Raw genomic sequence first — 18370 nt, forward strand, 5'->3', positions numbered from 1 at the left:
GTGGGTAGAAACATCAAATTTGCTTTTCTCCATGAAAAATGGGGAGATTTTGGAACTTTGGCATAATTTAGGAGAGTTTCAACTCTTTTACATTTAAAAACATTTTTAAATTTAATTGAAAAAATCAGCTATTTTCTCACAAGTATTATAGATGCTGGTGTTCCTTATGTGGTTTGAGGATTTCAAATTTTATGTTACTAAAAAGAAAAATATGCATGTGTACCTCTTTTTAAAATTAATTTTATGTCATCTGACAAAATAAGGACATAGTTTAAAAAGTCAAAAAGCAAATAGGAATAACCAGCAGCTCTCTGCCCTAACATGTCCAGGGGAAATAACTTTTGATTCTTAGGAATTTTTCCGACGCTCACCGCATCTCCACATTTCTAAATAGGATGCAGATCCTACTCTCTTTGATTAATCAGTTTTAGACATCATTTTAGACTTTTTAATATGGCAATAAGGATTTAGCTTCTTACCTCACTGTCCCCTCTGCTTTCCTTTCCTCACCCTCCAGAGTGGGTATATTACAAGTTTGGTTAAGTCAGTATTTGGGTTTACATTACTATACCTATGCAAATATTATTCATGCCAGATCTGTGTAGTGTATTATGGTTATTGCCTAAGTTACTTTTTGTTTTCCTGAAGTTGATACTTGCTTTGCTTTTCATTTGCTTAATCGTTCGATACTTCCCTTTGCTGCTCAATAAAACTTTGCAGAAGATCAGTTCCAGCAAGTAATCTCTCTGTTCCCTGTTTCTTCTCGGGCACTTCATTCTCTTCTCTTGGGTTGATAGCTCTCCAGGCCTGCTGCACAGCTGTGATCCTGGAATCTCCCTTTGCTGTCATTTTTAGAATTACATTTACCTATTTTCTGGATCTTGGGTCTTTCTCATTCTAGCTTTGCTTCCTTGTTTTGGAGGAGCACATCTCGTATTAGTTTTATCTAAAAAGGTGCTGCAACAGCTCTTGGCTCACACTGCAGCAGTGCGGACCAGTGCTGGTAGATCCCCACACCGCAGACCTTTTGTTTTAACCTTTTCAGGGAATAAAACTACAGAATTCTGACAGGGTGAAGAGAGGGGAATCTAGGGATCTGTTTTCAATTAGCTTTCCCAGTCACTCTTCCTTATTTTAGTCCTCTCTTCCCAATTGTTATATAAATGGCAAAAGATGGTCTCACTTTCTTTTATGTATTGTCCCTTAGGTGGTTTATTTCTTCACTGCAGGTGGAGACCTGTTAAGTTGAAAGCTCACTGGTGCTAAATTCAAAATTTTACACGTCCGGTTATTCTAAGACTGGCTGAATAAGCAGATTTTTAGCCATTTAGAGTCTTCCTGCTTTGCGTACTCTGCAAGATCTCCCCCCTGCATCCTGCCGGTCATCGATAAGATGGAGCCGTGTAGTTAAAGGCCCCAAGCCCTGCTGCCCTTTCGAGCTCTCTGACCTGGAGACTCCCCACCGTGCTGCTGAGACATCACCTGGGTATGTAAGCCCCTCTCTGACCCCCCTCTATCTCTACCTCAGGAGTTCCCTCACCTTCCTCCTATTATGGATGGTGGCCCCTGGCCTTAAGTCCCTGGATGGTGTCATGCTGTGAGGGACTTCCCCTGTCATGCAGCCAGACGCCACCTGATAAATCTTGTTTTGTGTTACTGCCTCTTTTGGTCTGTTTCCTTGATCAGCCCCTAAACCCCTCAAACCTCCTCAGTGCGCCCTTGGTTCCAGAGGTGCCCAGTGAGACCTTTGCCTGAACCTTCTGGGGATTCTGAGATGTACACAGGGTCATTCCATTTTCTGCTGCTGTGGGATCCATCTTTCTCAGTTTTGCTAAATCAGTACCACCTGTCTGTCTTTGTCATAGCTTCCAAAGTGTTCTTGAAGTCAATATTGATCCATCTCTTCCATCAGTCTTTATTCCTGCCTGTTTATCTGATCTTCCCTCTAGATCATTTTCCTTTAGCTTTTCTTAGTGCAGATTTGATGGTGACAAATTCTGCTTTGATTGTCTGAAAAAGTCTTTATTTCACCTTCAGTTTTGGAAGGATGTTTTCTTGGTTATAGAATTCTAGATTGGCAGTTATTTTTTTTCAGGACTTTCCAGGTGGTTTCCATCATTTCTGTCAGAAATTGACTTTCATTCTTTTTGTTCCTTCTTTGAAAGTAATGTGTGTGTGTGTGTCCAATTCCACTCCTTTACTGCTTTTAAGATTTTCCCTTTTCTTTAGTTTTTCCTCTCTGGTTTTTTTTGTAATTAGCCAGCTTGTCTTTGCAGGCTGGCTTGAATAATTTGTGGTCTGATATTTTATTTGTTATGGAAAACTCTCAGCCATAATCTCTTCTACCCTATTCTCTTTCTCTCTTTCTGAGACTTGAACACATTAGGCCTTTTCATTGTGTCCTACATCTCTCTAATACTCTTTTTGATTCTTTTTCTCTTTTATGCTTTAGTTTGGGTATTTGTTTTAATTACCTGTCTTCTAGTTTGCTCATGTCTAATTGCTGTTAAACTCTATTAAGTTATTAATTTGGATATTGTTTTTTAGTTCTCCATTTTTTCTTTTTGATTACTTGTAAAGATTAAGTTTCTGGTGACATTCTTCTTTTCATGTATTTTGTTCATCTTTTTCTGTTTTCTTGAACATAATTGTTTTGAAGTCAGTCAGCTAACTTCATCATCTGGATTTTCTGGTGGCCATCACGTTAATCCAGCCAGAGACTGCTGACTCAGAGCCGATTTGCAGCCTGAGTGAGCTGCAGACTTATTCTTGTTTGTGTTTACCTTTTAGAGTTTTCAAATGAGAGTCTTTTGTATTCTTCACAGTCCTTTCCCTGGGGTTTCCGAATTATAATGTTTGTCTTCACTCTGCCTTTCAGTGGCTTTCTGTTAACATTTATGTAGTTTACCCTCAGAATTTGAAAAATATCCCGAGGGGAAAGCCAACCCTTTGCTTGGACCCCAAGTCTCCACCTAAAGCCATGCTAGGGTTCTCAGGCTCCTAATTGTGCCCCAAATTGGCCAACTTCTCTAGGATAAAAGAAGCTGCAGAGGTTAGCTCTTCTCTAGCAAGCAGGTTCGCTCCTCGTTTCAGCTGCTCTGAATTTCATTGCTCTCAGCTGCTTTCAAAGAATGGCTTTCCGTATTCTATCCAGCTTTTCCAGTTGTTCTTGATGAGAACACTGATGTGCTGCTAACTACTGCATCCTGCCTGGAAGTGGAAGGACCTGTACAGCCATGAACTGCCTTTCAGAAGCATAAATCAAGCATAATTGCATCCCCCTAACTGCCCTAGCCTATTCATGTAGGTGTGATGCAACATACCAATGCAAAGTCTAAGTAGTGGTGCCTGGAGTACTATGTCAGGGAGGACTCTAGAGCCGAATCTGCACTGGCTGGGTGGTGCTGTGATAGATGATCATTGTCTCCCTTGGCCATGGGAGGGGGTTGTCACCTGTTTGCCTTTCTTGTGTTAGCTGAACGATTCCACATCACTCCTTGATAGACATTTGGACAAAGCTCTTAAAGAAAAGGAAAACGTGTTATGTTAAGTGCTGCTTTTATACATGGAGAGAGCTGGTGAGTAGGAAGTGTTTGATAAAAGCTTAGGTTTTTGGAGTGCTGTTATTAATGTTTTGATAAAATACTGGGCTCCCTGTGCATTTTTAGTTTGTGTAGTGCATAACTTAAACTTCACAGTAGATAGAATGTCTTTAAAATGTGTTTGCTGTAAATTTTGAATAAATTATCCCAATCATTATTCTAAAATGTTCTAAATTGCTGCTATTCTTACAGTTGTTAGTATGCCACATATTATTCCATTCTGATATTTTGCTGAGCAAAACGTAATTGCTTTTGTGGAATATAGCTCTTTTGATGGCATAATCAAATATTAAAAATAGAACTGCAGAGTTTTGCAGAAAATGCAATTAAAGATGCAGTGAATGCATGTGTCTTTTCACTCCTGTTCGTAACTATTCTTTTCAAACTAGAGCTATTAGAGGAAATCAAATCTTGATTTGAGATGATTTATATGGAAAATAGCCATGAATTATATTTGCAAGATAATATAGACTACTTACATATTTTACCCACATGAAAGTTTCTTTTTTTACTGATTATTGCATGTAGGCCTGGAGACTAAAAACCATGTTTCTTCAGTGTGGAATTATTTCTATGGTATGCTTTGCGGCTTGGCAGTGTTGACTCTTTCATGCAACTACTTAGGCTTCTCAGTGTTGACTTTACAGTTTACTAGATCTGTTTCCTCGAACAGGTTGGTTCACATCTCGGACACTTGTTTTCTTTGTCTGTAAGAAGGGAGACAATGTGCGCCTCACCGTTGACGCTCAATGAGGTAATTATTGAAAGACTCTATGGTGAGAATTGTCCCTCAGTTCTACTCTAGAGCCTGAAGCTAACCAAGTGCTCTCCATCCATCCACCCTTCCAGATTTCCCTGGGCCATCATCGTTTTAGAAAGTCTAGGCAAAGTTTTAAAGGCTATGACAAAGTTTGGTAGTAAGAAGGGAAGAGATGGTTCGTGAGCAAAGTACTGTATGTAGGGGTTGTGATCCGTGAACCCTGGTTACATTGTATTTTGGATATTTTAGTGCTTTGGATCAAGTATCCAGAGAAACAGACAGTGGGGTAGGAGAGAGAGATCATCTGAAAAATTATCTTCTATACCAGATAAATGCCTTTGAGAAATTCTGAATTGACTGAGAGCTATGAACATAAACCTATATTGAAATAACAGACCCAGGAAGGGGATATAACTGCCAAACAAGTAAACAAAAAGCAGGACCAAGGTCAGTGTAGTCATAACGAGTTCATTCACCTTTCATCTTATTAATAAATAAGTAAAGAGAAAAAAATCAAACAAAGTGGTCTGTGAAATATATTGCCGAAGAAGGAAAAGGGAGCAGCATCTAGAAGACACAAAACATGTAGTGGAGTATCCGGATGGGAATTTTAGGAAATTGGTATCCTCAATAATCTGGAGGAAGACGTGGCTTTTAGAAACTGGAGGAAATGGTGGTTGTTTAATTTTAGACCATGTTAATACATATGAGTGATAAAATTTCAGGGTGAAATCACTAAAAGACAATAAAGAGACTAAATTCTCAATTGGTAGAAAGAAAAAATGAAATAAAAAATTTCAATCAAAAATTAAAAGGCAAGAGAGAAGATAAAAAATACAGGAAAAGTATGATAAAGAATATAAAAAATAAAAAGAAATAAATTCAGATATTTTAGTGATCTCACTAAATGTGAGTGGAGTAAACTTACCTGTTAAAAGACATAGATGCCAGATCAGATTGAAAAACAAAACCCAGTTGCATGCCTTCTAGAGACACATCTTAAACACATAGAAGTGGAAAGGTTGAAAGTAAAGGTTGTAAGAGGTAAGCTAGGCTGATATTAACCAGAAGAATGTTGGAAGAGCTATTTTAATTTCAGACAAAATAGACTTTAAGTTAAAAAGGATTGTTAGGGAGAGGGTCATTACACACACCTGGCAGATACAATTCTATGTTTATGTACTTTAATAAAATAACTACAAAGTGTATAAAGAAAGATGTGTCAGCTGGAGAGAGAAATTGACCCTTCTGCATCAAGGGGGAAAATTTCAACACGTGTCAATTATTGGTAGATCCATCAGACAGAAATTAAAAACAACGTAATAATTTGAAGAACATGATTAACAAGGTTGATATAATTGACATATATCAAATTCTGCAGCTTAACAATTCTCAAACAATCATGGAATATTTTTTTAATTGATTATGTAGTAGTCCATAAAGCAAGTATCAAAAAATTTCAGGGGCTGGCCTGGTGGTGGAGTGGTTAAGTTTGTGTGCTCCACTTTGGTGGCCCAGGATTCACAGGTTCAGATCCCAGGCTCAGACCTACACACCTCTCATCAAGTCATGCTGTGGTGACTTCCCACATACAAAATAGAGGAAGACTGGCACAGATGTTAGCTCAGGGACAACCTTCCTCAAGCAAAAAGAGGAAGATTGGCAACAGATGTTGGCTCAGGGACAATCTTCTTCACCAAAAAAAAAAAAAAAATATATATATATATATATATATATATATATATCAAAGAATATCAAAGGTATCACATTCTCTGACCACAATTTAATTGTTAGAAATCAATAACAAAAAGGTAAATGTCATCAACATATTTGGAAATTAAAACAACCTATTTTTATAAGTCAAAGAAGAAATTATTATGAAAATAGCATGAAGCACTTATAAAGAAGAAAGACTGAAAATGAATGAAGTGCTAAGGTTCATTTAGGAAAAGAAGAATAAATTCAAAGAAAGCAAAGATAATAATAGAAATTAATGAAGTAGGAAACAAAGCTACAATAAAGAGAATCAACGAGGCCAAAAGGTGGTTCTTTAAAAAAGTCTTAACAAAATAGACAAGCATGGTAAGAATGAGCCAGAACAAAAAAAGAGAAGGCACAAGTAACCACTAATATGAATGAAAAGGAGGATGTAATTACAGATTCAGGAGAGAGAAAAAAGTTGATAAGAGCCTGTACGTTTGACAGTTCAGATATAGTGGACAGACTCCTAGAAAAACATAAGTATTCCCTTTAAAGTCAAGAAGAAGACTTCTATAAACAAACTATTAGAAATAACAAAAGTTTATCAAGGTGGTTCACCAGATTAATATACCAAAAGCCAATTGTATCTTTATGCTTCAGCAACAAACAAAATACAATTTTTAAAAAGGCACCATTACAAAGCACAAAAATAAGGAACCTAGAAATACATCTAACGAAAGATGTCCAAAACTTATATACAGAAAGTTATAAAACTTTATTCAAAGACATTAAAGCAGACCTAAATAGATGGAGAGATATACCGTATTCATAGAGATAGGCAGACTCAATACTGGGAAGATGACAGTTTTTTTTCCAAGTTAGATTCAATTTATTCCATTAAAATTCTCAACACTGTTTCTCTTGGGGAGGAGGGTGAGATCTAACAATATAATTGTAAAATTATGTGAAAGAGCTATAGGGTAGAAGTCAAGAGACTCCTGAAGAAGTTGGGGGGATTTATGCTACGAGGTATCAAGACTCATTTTAAAGCCATGGAAATTAAGCATAGAGACAAGAGTAGAAAAACTGATCCGTAAAACAACATGGACCCCTGAAACAGATCTGTGAAACATGGTGGAGATGGCATGGCCAATCGGGAGCAGAATGGAGGGACCCTCCTATACATTATGCTGGAACTGTTGGTTATCCATGTCGGATAATCAGTTTCAGGTAGTTTAAAGGTCAAGATGTTAGAACTTTTAGAATAATATGTAAAATGTAAGAGAATGATTTTTCATCATAGACTTGGGAAGACTTTTTTTAAATAAGACACAAAAATTCCCACACTGAAAAATATCTTTGAAAAAAATATAACTACATTTAAATTAAACTTTTTTTATTGAAAGACATCATAAAGAAAATAAAAAGACAAGTAGAAGAAGATATTTGCAATGCTCATAACTGATTATGTCTTTGTGTAATGAGCTTCCACAAATCAATAGGAAAAAGAAAATTCAAAACAGAAAAATGGACAAAATGCTTAAGCAAGCATTTCACACAAGTGGACTTACGTATGGTCGATAAAAATGTGAAAAGATGTACAAGTCCTTATGGAGATGCAAAGTTAGACTACAGAGAGATACCGTTTGCACCTACTTGATAGGTCAAAATTAAGAAGTTTGACAATACCAATTTTGAGAGGATATGGATGAGAGGAAATTTTTGGTGGGAATCCAAACTGGTGTTACCACTTTGAAATACACTGGAATGCAACTTGACATTCCTTTATATGGTTGAACAGTCACATACTCTCTGACCCAGTAATTCTGCTTGTAAGCATATACCTTACAGAACTCTCACCCACGTGCACCGTGATATTCATAAAAGTATAGTATATGATAGCAAAAATAGGAAGCAGTGCAGATGTTCATCAGCAGAAGAATGGGATGTTAATAGATGGTCTATTTTAATGAAGTGGACTATTATATTGCAGTGAAAGTGAATAAATTATAGCTATGTGCAGCAACATAGTAGATGAATTAGAAGTGTGAATCCCCTGAGCCTGGATTATCCTGAAAGCAGAGGCTGAGACTGTGGCTAGCATGTGGCAGTAATCTGGGGAGCTTTCAGTATTGCAGGGAGCACGAGTGAGCTTCAGGGAGTGATCCAGGGAGGGAAGGATGGTCGATACAAGGTGTGTTGTCAAGTTGACCACTGTGTGTAGCCCTGCTGGGTCCTGGCTAGCCCGTGGGAGCAGTTACAGAGCACATTTCAGGTTTGTCAGCCTGAGGTCCGCTGGCCTGGGTCCTCTGTAGCTTTCAGAGTACTCATGGGGCGTTGGCCTCCACTACAGCAGCCCTGCGAGGAGTGAGAGATGGGCATGGTGCATGAGCCGATTCTCTCTGTCTGAGACACACGTGAAAAACGCAACAACTCCCTATGATACCGTTTCTGTGACGTCCTAGAACAAGCTAAACCAAACACTATATTGTGTAGATAAACGTAAGTATGTGGAAAAAGTTTCAAAGAGAAAGAGAAGGAAACGATAGATGTAAAATTCAAGATTATGGTTGCACAAGCATCCAGATAGAGAACCTCTTTTCAGCCAAAGAGCTCCAATCAGGCAGGCCTTGGGTTGGAGTTCTTTGCTGTGAATAAAAGACCAGAAGGCACCCTCGAGGCAGGTGCTGTTGTTGAGGGGACCGTGTGTGACTCAAGGACCTGCATTCGGTCAAGCGGCCCTTCTGCCTGATGACGAGGGAGCAGCCAGGAAATCCGTGGTGGCACGGAGAGGATGAAGACAAGCTCACATATGCAGGGGCCTCGAGTCATCAGACCTCACCGGGAGAAACATTCCTTCAGTGGTTTGAACTGTAGAGTCAGCTGCTCAGGCTGGTGAAATCATGGGATAGAAGAACTAATGTGGGGCACTGAAACTGGTTAAAACTGAAAAGTGTGGGAAAAGTTCGTATCCAAAGAAACTGAAAAATATTAAAAAATATAGTTTGGGCCTAAAATTCCAGATTATATTAACAAAGAATGAGAAATGTGATAAGGTGAAGGGAAGAAAGCATGATTGTGTTAAAACTCTCGTTTGCTTTGTAGGGGCTTTAACAGATGCTCTTTACTCTGGCCAGCCCTGGTGGTCTGGTGGTTAAGGTTCGGCGCTCTCATCACCACAGCCCGGGTTTGTTTGCTGGTCAGGGAACGACAGCACCTGTCTATTGGTTGTCACATTGTGGCGGCTGCGTGTTGCTGCGATGCTGAAAGCTGTGCCACCGGTATTTCAAGTACCAGCAGGGTCACCCCTGGTGGACAGGCTTCAGTGGAGCTCCCAGACTAAGACAGACTAGAAAGAAGGACCTGGCCACCCATTTCCCAGAAAATGGGCCATGAAAACCCTGTGAATAGTAGCAGAGCGTTGTCTGATACAGCGCTGGAAGGTGAGGGCATGGCTCATAAAGACTGGGCAGGGCTCTGCTCTGCTGTCCGCAGGGGCGCTAGGAGTTGGAATCAGCTTGATGGCACTAATGGCTTTTACTCTTGACTGAAAACTAGAGTTATATAGGTTAAAGAATGAACTCAAAATTGAAAGCTGCCTAACAGCAATAAAACTGTCTATACATTCCTAATTACTAGATATTGAAACAAATCAACTGTAAGAAGTTACTTTGGGGACAATCTGGAAAATTTGAGTAAGGATTGGGTTTTATATAGTATTAAGATATTTTATTAATAATTAGTAATTTCCAAATTTATTGATGGCTTTGTGCTTTTATTGAAAAATATCCTTATTTTTTAGATATATGTGTTGAAAGATTTAGAGGTGAAAGTCACAGTGCATGTAATTTACCTTAAGCAAAGAAAAAGAGATAAAGCAAATATGGCAAAGTTGTTCGTCAGGGGAGTTGGGGCAGGGAGACCCATTGTAGAGCTGTTGCCATGGTTCAGGCATCAGGGGACAGCCAGGTAGCCAGGTGTTGGGTGGAGGGAGGAGCTGAGGGTTGGAGGTCCAGTGTGAGTTGGACAGTAGAATACACCTGCCTTGGATGGGATTTGAGAGTGAGGTTAGGTCAGGGCGAGAAGTGGGGGTAACTGGATTTTTGATAGGCACACTTGTGTGAATGGTGGCCTCTGACCCAGTGGGGAATGTTTCAGTTGGCCATGGGGGTGTGATGGTGCAGTTAGCTATGTTGAGTCAGACCTGCTGATGAGGCATCCAGCAGATTTCCACTAGGCCTATGGGTGTGCACAAGGACCTGGAAGGAAGAGAGGCTGGGAGAAGGGGTTTAGATGCAAACTGAAGGTTGGATAGATCCTCTGTGGTGGGGAGCAGAAGGGATGGGGAGATTAAAGAGGTGAAGGAGCTCCTACTAAGAGGTGGCTGCAGGGGTCAGGTGGGGGCAGCCAAGGCAGTAGGGTGTTCTGGAAAGGCAGGAGGGGGATGATGAGAGCTGAAGGGAGTTTCCTGGAGACTGCTGCTGACATGGACATGGGAGTTCTGGAAGAAGTGGACGCAGGGAGAGGGGAACAGGACTGGTGAATGGAGATGGCTGTAACAGGGGTGCTGGCCCCAGCTGTTCTGCTCTTGGGGAGGTCACTGCGTCTGTCCAGGGCCACTTGGTCAGAGGGGGAGGTTCCCTTCATGCCCCCAGTGTGACATAAGTTGTCAGGTCCCCCAGCCTCTGGGGGTCATAGAAGTATCTAAACCCATGAGTGGGCAGAGGCCATGAGTGAGGACCAGGGGCCTAGGCAGAATCCCAGTGTCCCAATGTGAGTAACTTCAACTGGGTGGTCATCAGTGGGGGTGGTGCTCATACCCAGGGGATGGTCAGGACCGAGATGCCTTCCTAGTACCTTCTCACAGGAATTAAGTCCCCTTGCCCGCTTCCTCCCCTGTCCTCCTGGCTCTCTGCATCCTCTAGGGACCTCACTAAGTTCCAGGACAGAAGACTCACTCTGCACCCAAGCCTCTGTGTGTGGCCTGGGCAGCTGACGAGGGCTGGGGCTAGTGTGGGGGCAGAGGGCAGAAGAGCGGGGCACTAAGCATCTGGGTCAGGGAGGGAGGGCAGGCTGTGGCCCCGCAGTAGCCAGGTCTGGACTGCAGAGGGTGCTCTGAGGGACACACGTGAACGAATGGGAATTCAGGGGACTCTTCAAGGTCCAGTCCACTGGCTCCAAGGGCAGGAATTCGGAGAAGAAAGTATGCTTTGGGGCAAGATTAACTCAGAAGACACAGGATTCAGGAGCACAGCCTCTGGCTCTGAGAACTAGGTGGTCCTGGGAAAACCCAGGCAAAAACCCAGGCAAACCCAGGGGAAACCCACCTTTAAGGAGCACCTTTAAGTCCTAGATTTTGGAGTTTGCATACATAGTGTGTGGTTTATAATGTGAGAACAGTAGGCCTTTATTCATAATCACTGAGAAATGAAGGAGCAATTTGTCTAGCAGACAGGTTCACTTCCTATTTTAATTCCAGTGGATTTAAAAGTTGGTGTGGGTCTGTGAATTTGCTTGCATAATTATACTCCGATAGCTTTTCATTACACTTAATGTGATTTTAATGGAATTAATGTTCTGTATCAGCAAATACATTGTTTTTATTGTTGTGCAAAGAAGAGACTTCTAAAAGAAGAGAATCAAAATGATTTGCAAATGGTTTATGTAATATTCTTTTCCAAACTGGGCAGTATACCTGCCCACTGCGTGTATTCTTACACATGTCGGGTTGAGAGGAGGGGGCAGGAGGCTCTTGCATACATTTGGATGCAGGATGGAATTCATCTTTAAAACTTGCATATGTGTCTTAAATTCTTATTACTCTCTATCAAAGAGCAGCATCCCACATGGAATTGTCGATGGCCACCTGACTGGCACCTTTCTGGGAAGACCAGGCCTCCATGCTCCTCCCTCCCTTGCCGGTGGGTCTTAAACCCCCATCACAGTACTGGGATTCTGGTTCTCTGCCCCCTACTCAGCCCTGCAGCCGTAAGTCTGCAGAGACCCTTGATGTCTGTTCTGAGGCAAAGGGCCATACAGTGTAAGTGTTGGGATTTGTCTGACCCCATCCTCCTCTCCCGCCTGTGGAAGGGGGCATCAGGGAGTTGTCTCCCGCTTACTGGATATGCCTCCCTCCTTAGAAGGCAGAAGCAGCTGTTGTTAGCTTGAGTTTTAATAAGGTGTATACTCTGTTCTGTATAAAACATGGGAAATAGAGTAATGCAAGGAGGACGTCAGTATCCCCCTCTCCGGAGATAATCACTGGTGTCTTTGGGATTTGGTGGTTTCTTTATGTGTTTGTCTGTTTGCATTTGTATTTATTTTCTTAATGTAAGGAAATTATCTCTCCTCTAAACCATTTTCTAGTTTGCTTTTCCTTTTCTTTTATGTAGTGTGAATATTTCCACATGGCATTAAATATTCTTCCATCACATGATTTAATGGCAGCAATTGGCAGGGACCCAATAAATATAAGCAGTTCCCTCTTGCTGAACACTCAGGTCTTTTCCTATTTTCAAAATTATAAATAACACTTTGATTAATGCCTGGAATTCTTAGAAGTGGAATTACAGGTTCAAATGGCACGCATAGTTTAAAATGTTCATGACATAATACGTGCACAGATTAAGGATTAATATTATAGAAAGCTGCACATTTAAAAGCAAGTTTCCCCTCATCTCCTCGCTAGTCCAGTTTCCTGTCATTAGGTTTTGTGTGTATCCTTCCAGAGAGAAACGTTTTTGTACATACCAGCATCCATCCATTTCTTTTTGTTTATTCAAATGAGATTGTTCTGTGCACACTGGGCTATGTCTTGTTCGTCAGTTATCTCTGAGATCATCCCACATCGGCATAAACAGATCTGCTTCAAATTTCATAATGCATATACTCACATTGTATGTAAATATCAACGTTTATCTAACTAGCCCTTTATCCTTACCCAGTAGTTCCAGGTTTTTACAGTAAACATCCTTGTGTAAGTGGCATGCTATACCTCTGGTAGTTTATCCATAGGCTAAATTCCCAGTAGTGAACTCATTCAGCATGGGTATGTGCACTTTCTGTTTTGAGAGATTTATGAAATTGTCCCCAAGGAACGCTATGTCAGTTTATGCCAACACCAGTAATGTTAGAAAGGAACTTTTCCCCCTCTGTCCTTGCCACCACTGGGTTTTATCAAACTTCAGGAAAACGTTGGCAGTCTGATTGATAAAAAATATTTATTGTAGTATTTTGGCTTGCTTTCAAAAAATTGGAGAGTAAGTTTAAGCATCCCTTTATATGTTTATGATATGTTAAATATGTTAAAAATGTGGATATTCTATTTGTAATCCTAGCCATTTTTTCTGTTGAGTGGTTCCTTTTTCTTATTAATTTGTGAACTCTTTGTAAATTAAGACAGTCAACCTTTGTCTATTGAATGTATTGAAAGTATTTTTCCCATTTGTAATTGGTCTTTGATTTTCTGTTCTTTTTAAACCACAAATATGTTTCTTGCCACGATAATGTGACATAAAGAAGCAACCCAAAACTCAGTGGTTGGCAATAGCCAGACTTTATTTTCCCCTCTGGGTTTGCAGGTCACCTGCGGGGGCTCCACTTTGAGCTGGAGGCTTTGGTTGGGTTTGGATCTGTGCCATGTGTCCATTCTGGGGTCCCATCTGAGCTGGGTTCATCTTTCAGCCAGCAGCAGGAGTGCAGAGGGTGACAGGTAATATGCAATGTTGGGTAAGTGGCAACATGGGATGCCCCTGGAGGCATTGAGAATGGTGGCCACCTCCACCCAGTGTGGCCAAACAAATCCCGTGGCCAAGCCCAACGTCAGGTAAGGATGGGTTCTCTACCCACTCTCTCGGGAGGCTTCCACATCACACGTCAAAGGCATGGGCTTGTACTTCTAATATGAGGAGGCCCTGGGATTGAGACCAAAGATCCAGTCTACCACATATGGGTGTTTTTTTTAAAAACATAAGCATTTAAAATTTGTCAATCTTTTCTATTAGGACTCTTGATTCTGCGTCATGCCTCAAAACACTGAATTCTTTTCAAGATTGTTTTAAAAAATACTCTCAAGTTCTTCTAGAATGTTGATGTTTTAATCTATGTTTTATTCTTTGATTCCTCTGGAATTTATTTTGGTATAAAGAGTGAGGTAGAGATTAAGTTTCATTTCTTTGCAAGTGGCTAACCAGTTGTCCCAATGCTTTTTATTGAATAGATTTTCTTTTCCCCTTTTTAGTAGTTTAATTAGAATTGCACAGAATTTATGCATTATTTGGACTTTCTATTTAAAAAAAGTGAATTTTTTTTTGCATCTAATAATGAAATCTCAGTAGAAGTTTGAGATTTTCTTGATGTTGCTCTTGCTCATTTTGTATTAGTCTGTTCTAAGACATTCTATTTTTTGCTTGCTGTTATAAATGGAATCTTTAATTTTATTCTCTTGTCTAACTAGTCTTTGCTTGCATGCGTATAGGAAAGCTATGTTTTCTGTAGTTTATGAGTTTATATTGTAAGAGTGTGATGTGGGTGAGTCGCTTAACTTATTTGTGCTTTAATTTTCTCATCTGTGCAGTGGGGCACAAAAGTCACACATGCCTTTTAGAGTTGTCAGGCTACAAAGAGTTAAAGTATAAAACCTTAGTAGGTGTCTGGCGTACAGTCAGTGCTCAATAAATGTAACTACTATTACAATATTTTAATATATTGATTTTCTAACCAGATGGTTTACTGAGTTCTCTTATGGCTTCTTACTCTTTTCTATCAATTCCCTTGGGTTTTCTAGTTAGATAAGCATTATCATTTTCAAGTAGTAATAATTTTGCCCCTCTTTCCCGTATTTATAGCTTTTCTTTGTTTTTCTTGTTTAATTTTGTTAGCTAGTTGTACTAGTTTTCTAGTGCTATATAACAAATTACCATAAGCATAGTGGCTTAAAACAGCACAGATTTGTTATCTCACAGTTTCCGTGAGTCAGAAGTCTGGAACATTTGAATTGGGTCCTCTGTTCAGGGGCTGGAGGCTAAAATCAAGGTGAGGCCAGATGCATCCTCATCCAGAGGCTTGACAAGGGAAAGATCCACTTCCACACTCAGGTTGTTGGCAGGATTCATTTTTGTGGCTGTGTGACTGAGGTACCTGTTTTCTTGCAAGCTGTCAGCTGGAGAAGCTCTCAGCTCTTAGAGGCCCTCTCACAACAAAGCAGTTTACTTCAAGGCCAGCAGTAGCATCTCCCTCGTGCTTCAAATCTTTGACTTCAGGAAGGGCCCAGACCCAGAGGGCTTGTTGCCTGATGAGGTCAGGCTTGCCCAGGAAAATCTGCCTTTTCATTAACTCAAAAACAAACTTATTTGAGACCTGAGTGTAGCTGTAAAAGCCTTTCACCTTTCTCATATAGCATAACCTAGCCTGGGGAGGGAAATCCATGATATTCACAACCCTGCCCACACTCAAGGGGAGGGGATTCTATAGGATGGGGACACCAAGGGGTGGGGATTTTGGGGACCATCTCATAATTCTGCATACCACGCTAATATTTTCAGAATAACTTTAAGTGGAGGTTGTGGGCATATTTATCTTGTCCTATTAAGCTAAGAATTCTTTTTTCATAAAAAATGGAGACTTAATTTGATCAAAAGCCTTTTATGTATCTATTGAATGATCATATTTTCATTTTTGTCATATTAAGGTGATTAATTTTACTACTATGTTTCTTCTTATGGAACTATCTTTTCATTCCTCACATGAACCCTTTTGCCTTTTCTTTATTCTTCTAAATATACTGCTGAATTCTATTTTCTAATATTTTATTTTAAAATTATATATCTCTGTTTATAAGTAAAATTGGTCTGTTTTCTAGTCTTAGGGTATTTAACAGGTTTGTAATTGTTATACTGACCTTTGTAAAAAGATTTTGGAAAGTTTCCTTGTTTTTTCCCTCTATGTTCAGAAAAAAATTGGTGTTAGAGATCTCTGTACTTTGAAGCTTTTGAAGAATTTTCTTGTAGCTGTTTGACCACTTTCCCAATTTCTTGGTGTTTATAGGTACCTTTAGGTTTTTTATTTTGGGGGGAATCAATGATAGTAATTTATATTTCCTTGAAAATCATCTATGACATGCTGGTTGTTATAGAGTGAATATGTGTGTCCCCCTAAAATTCACATGTCAAATCCTAATCTCCAGTGTGATGGTATTTGGAGGTGGAGCCTTCGGGAGGTGATTAGGTCATGAGGGTGGAGCCCTATGAGAAAGACTTCAGAGAGCTCCCTGGCACCTTCCACTGTGTGAGGACACACTGAAAAGACGAGTGTCTATAAACCAGGAAGTGGGTCCTCAGCAGACACTGAATCTGATGGCCCCTTGGTCTTGGAAAAAGGACATGCTCCTTGAGGCATTGTAGGTCTCCAAGGTCTATCATCCACCCCCAAACAAGCAAGCAGACCAACACACAGTGAACCAAGGCCAGAGCGGCAGGTGGCGGAGTCTGAGTGTCAGGGAGCAGGGTCTGAGCAGTGTGTGGCTGGAGCAGGCAGTTGCCCTGAACATGAATGCCCACTGCACCATGAGGTGGGGTAGGGAGGGCTCAGCCTGAGATTTCCACGCTTGAGCAATGAGCTGAGGCCCTTGGAGATCGAAGTGTTTTCAAATTCTGGGTGCTCCCTGGTTACTGGCAGAAGTACACCTTTCTTAGGGAAAATTTCTTCATTTTGAGTTCACAGAACCTCACTGATTAAGACCAAGATGTGTTCACAACAAAAGACCTCCAAGCATATCAAAGAAAGCAAGGTGCAATAAGTGAGAGTCAACAGAACAAACAACAGACTTAGATACTTCCCTTCCAGTACACATCTTGGACTCTAGAACATCTACGTATGAAATGTTTAAAGTAATTATGGGCAGAATCATAAAGAGGAGCATGCAACAAGAAACTATCTGAAACAAATAGTCATATTTGGGGAAAGATAAAAGTAGACATTCTGAATACATAAAATATAACCATTAACATTTTCTCAACAGATGCAGGTGTTCAACAGCTGGTTAAACGTAGTACAGGGAAAACGAGTCACCTGGAAGATAGACCTAAAGAAATTATTCAGAATGAAATACAGAATGACATAGGGATGGAATATGGGAAGGAAGAGCTAAGAGATTTGGAGGATGGAAAATGAAGGATCAGCATGTAATTGCTGGAGTCCCTGACAGAGAAAATGGAGGAGAAACAATAGTTGAAAAGATATTGGCTAAAATTTCCAGAACTAATGAAAAGTATAACTTCACAGATTCAGAAGCATAGTACATTCCAAAGAGGATAAATAAAAAGAAATCCACACCTAGACATATCATGCAAAATCTTCAGAACACCAAAGGCAAGGAGACGATCTTAAAAGTCTTTACAGAGTGAGGATAGCATCACCCCTCAAGAAACAACAGTTAAAAGGACAACCGACTTCTTGATAGAAGCAATGGAAGCCAGAAAACAGCGGAATATTATCTTCAAACTGTTCAGAGAACAAACTGTCAACTTAGCATTGTGTATCCAGCAAAACTGCTTTTCAAGCATGAAGATGAAGTAAGACATTTACAGGTAAAGAAAAAAATGGGACTTTATCGCTCAAAGATCTGCACTAAAGGAACTTCTAAATCAAGGGTTCATAACTTTTGGCATGGGAGTCTAGTACTGTGGAGCCCATCTCAGAATAAGATTTTTTGTTTTCTTAAAATTGTTTTATTGAGGTCATATTGGTTTCTAACATTGTATAATTTCAGGTATACATTATTATATATCAGTTTCTGTATAGACTCCATTGTGCTCACCACCAATAATCTAGTTTTTATCCGTCACCATACATATGTACCCATTTACTCCTTTTGCCCACCCCCAACCCAGTTCCCCTCTGGTAGCCACTAAACTGTTCTCCTTGTCTGCGTGTTTGTTTATCTTCCACATGTGAGTGAAAACATACAGTGTTTGTCTTTCTCTCTTTGGCTTATTTCACTTAACATCACACCCTCAGGGTCCATCCATTGTTGCAAATGGGACAGTATTGTCCTTTTTTAAGACTGAGTAGTATTCCATTGTATATATATACCACAATTCTTTATCCATTCATTAGTTGATGGGCACCTAGGTTGCTTCCACGTGTTGGCTATTGTGAATAATGCTGCAATGAACATAGGGGTGCATAAGTCTCTTTGTATTGATTTCATGTTCTTTGGATAAATACCCAGTATTGGGATAGCTGGATAGTATGGTATTTCTATTTTTAACTTTTGAGAAATCTCCATACTGCTTTTCATAATGGCTGC

The 18370-nt window shown here is 40.1% G+C and overlaps 1 protein-coding gene across 5 annotated transcripts in view; it reads left to right on the forward strand.

The window, feature by feature from the left end:
- ENTREP2 (endosomal transmembrane epsin interactor 2) overlaps positions 1-18370 on the forward strand; it is a 430698-nt gene that overhangs the window by 150275 nt on the left and 262053 nt on the right. For 2 of the 5 annotated variants that reach the window (XM_070496638.1, XM_070496625.1), the window contains exon 2: positions 4276-4356. The exons of the other annotated variants lie outside the window; for them this stretch is intronic. In XM_070496638.1, coding sequence (XP_070352739.1) covers positions 4276-4356 — 81 coding nt within the window. The remainder of the gene's footprint in view (positions 1-4275; positions 4357-18370) is intronic. 5 annotated transcript variants of the gene reach the window in all.

This window comes from Equus asinus, chromosome 2 (genome assembly GCF_041296235.1).
Source record: "Equus asinus isolate D_3611 breed Donkey chromosome 2, EquAss-T2T_v2, whole genome shotgun sequence".
NCBI classification, from domain to species: Eukaryota; Metazoa; Chordata; class Mammalia; order Perissodactyla; family Equidae; genus Equus; species Equus asinus.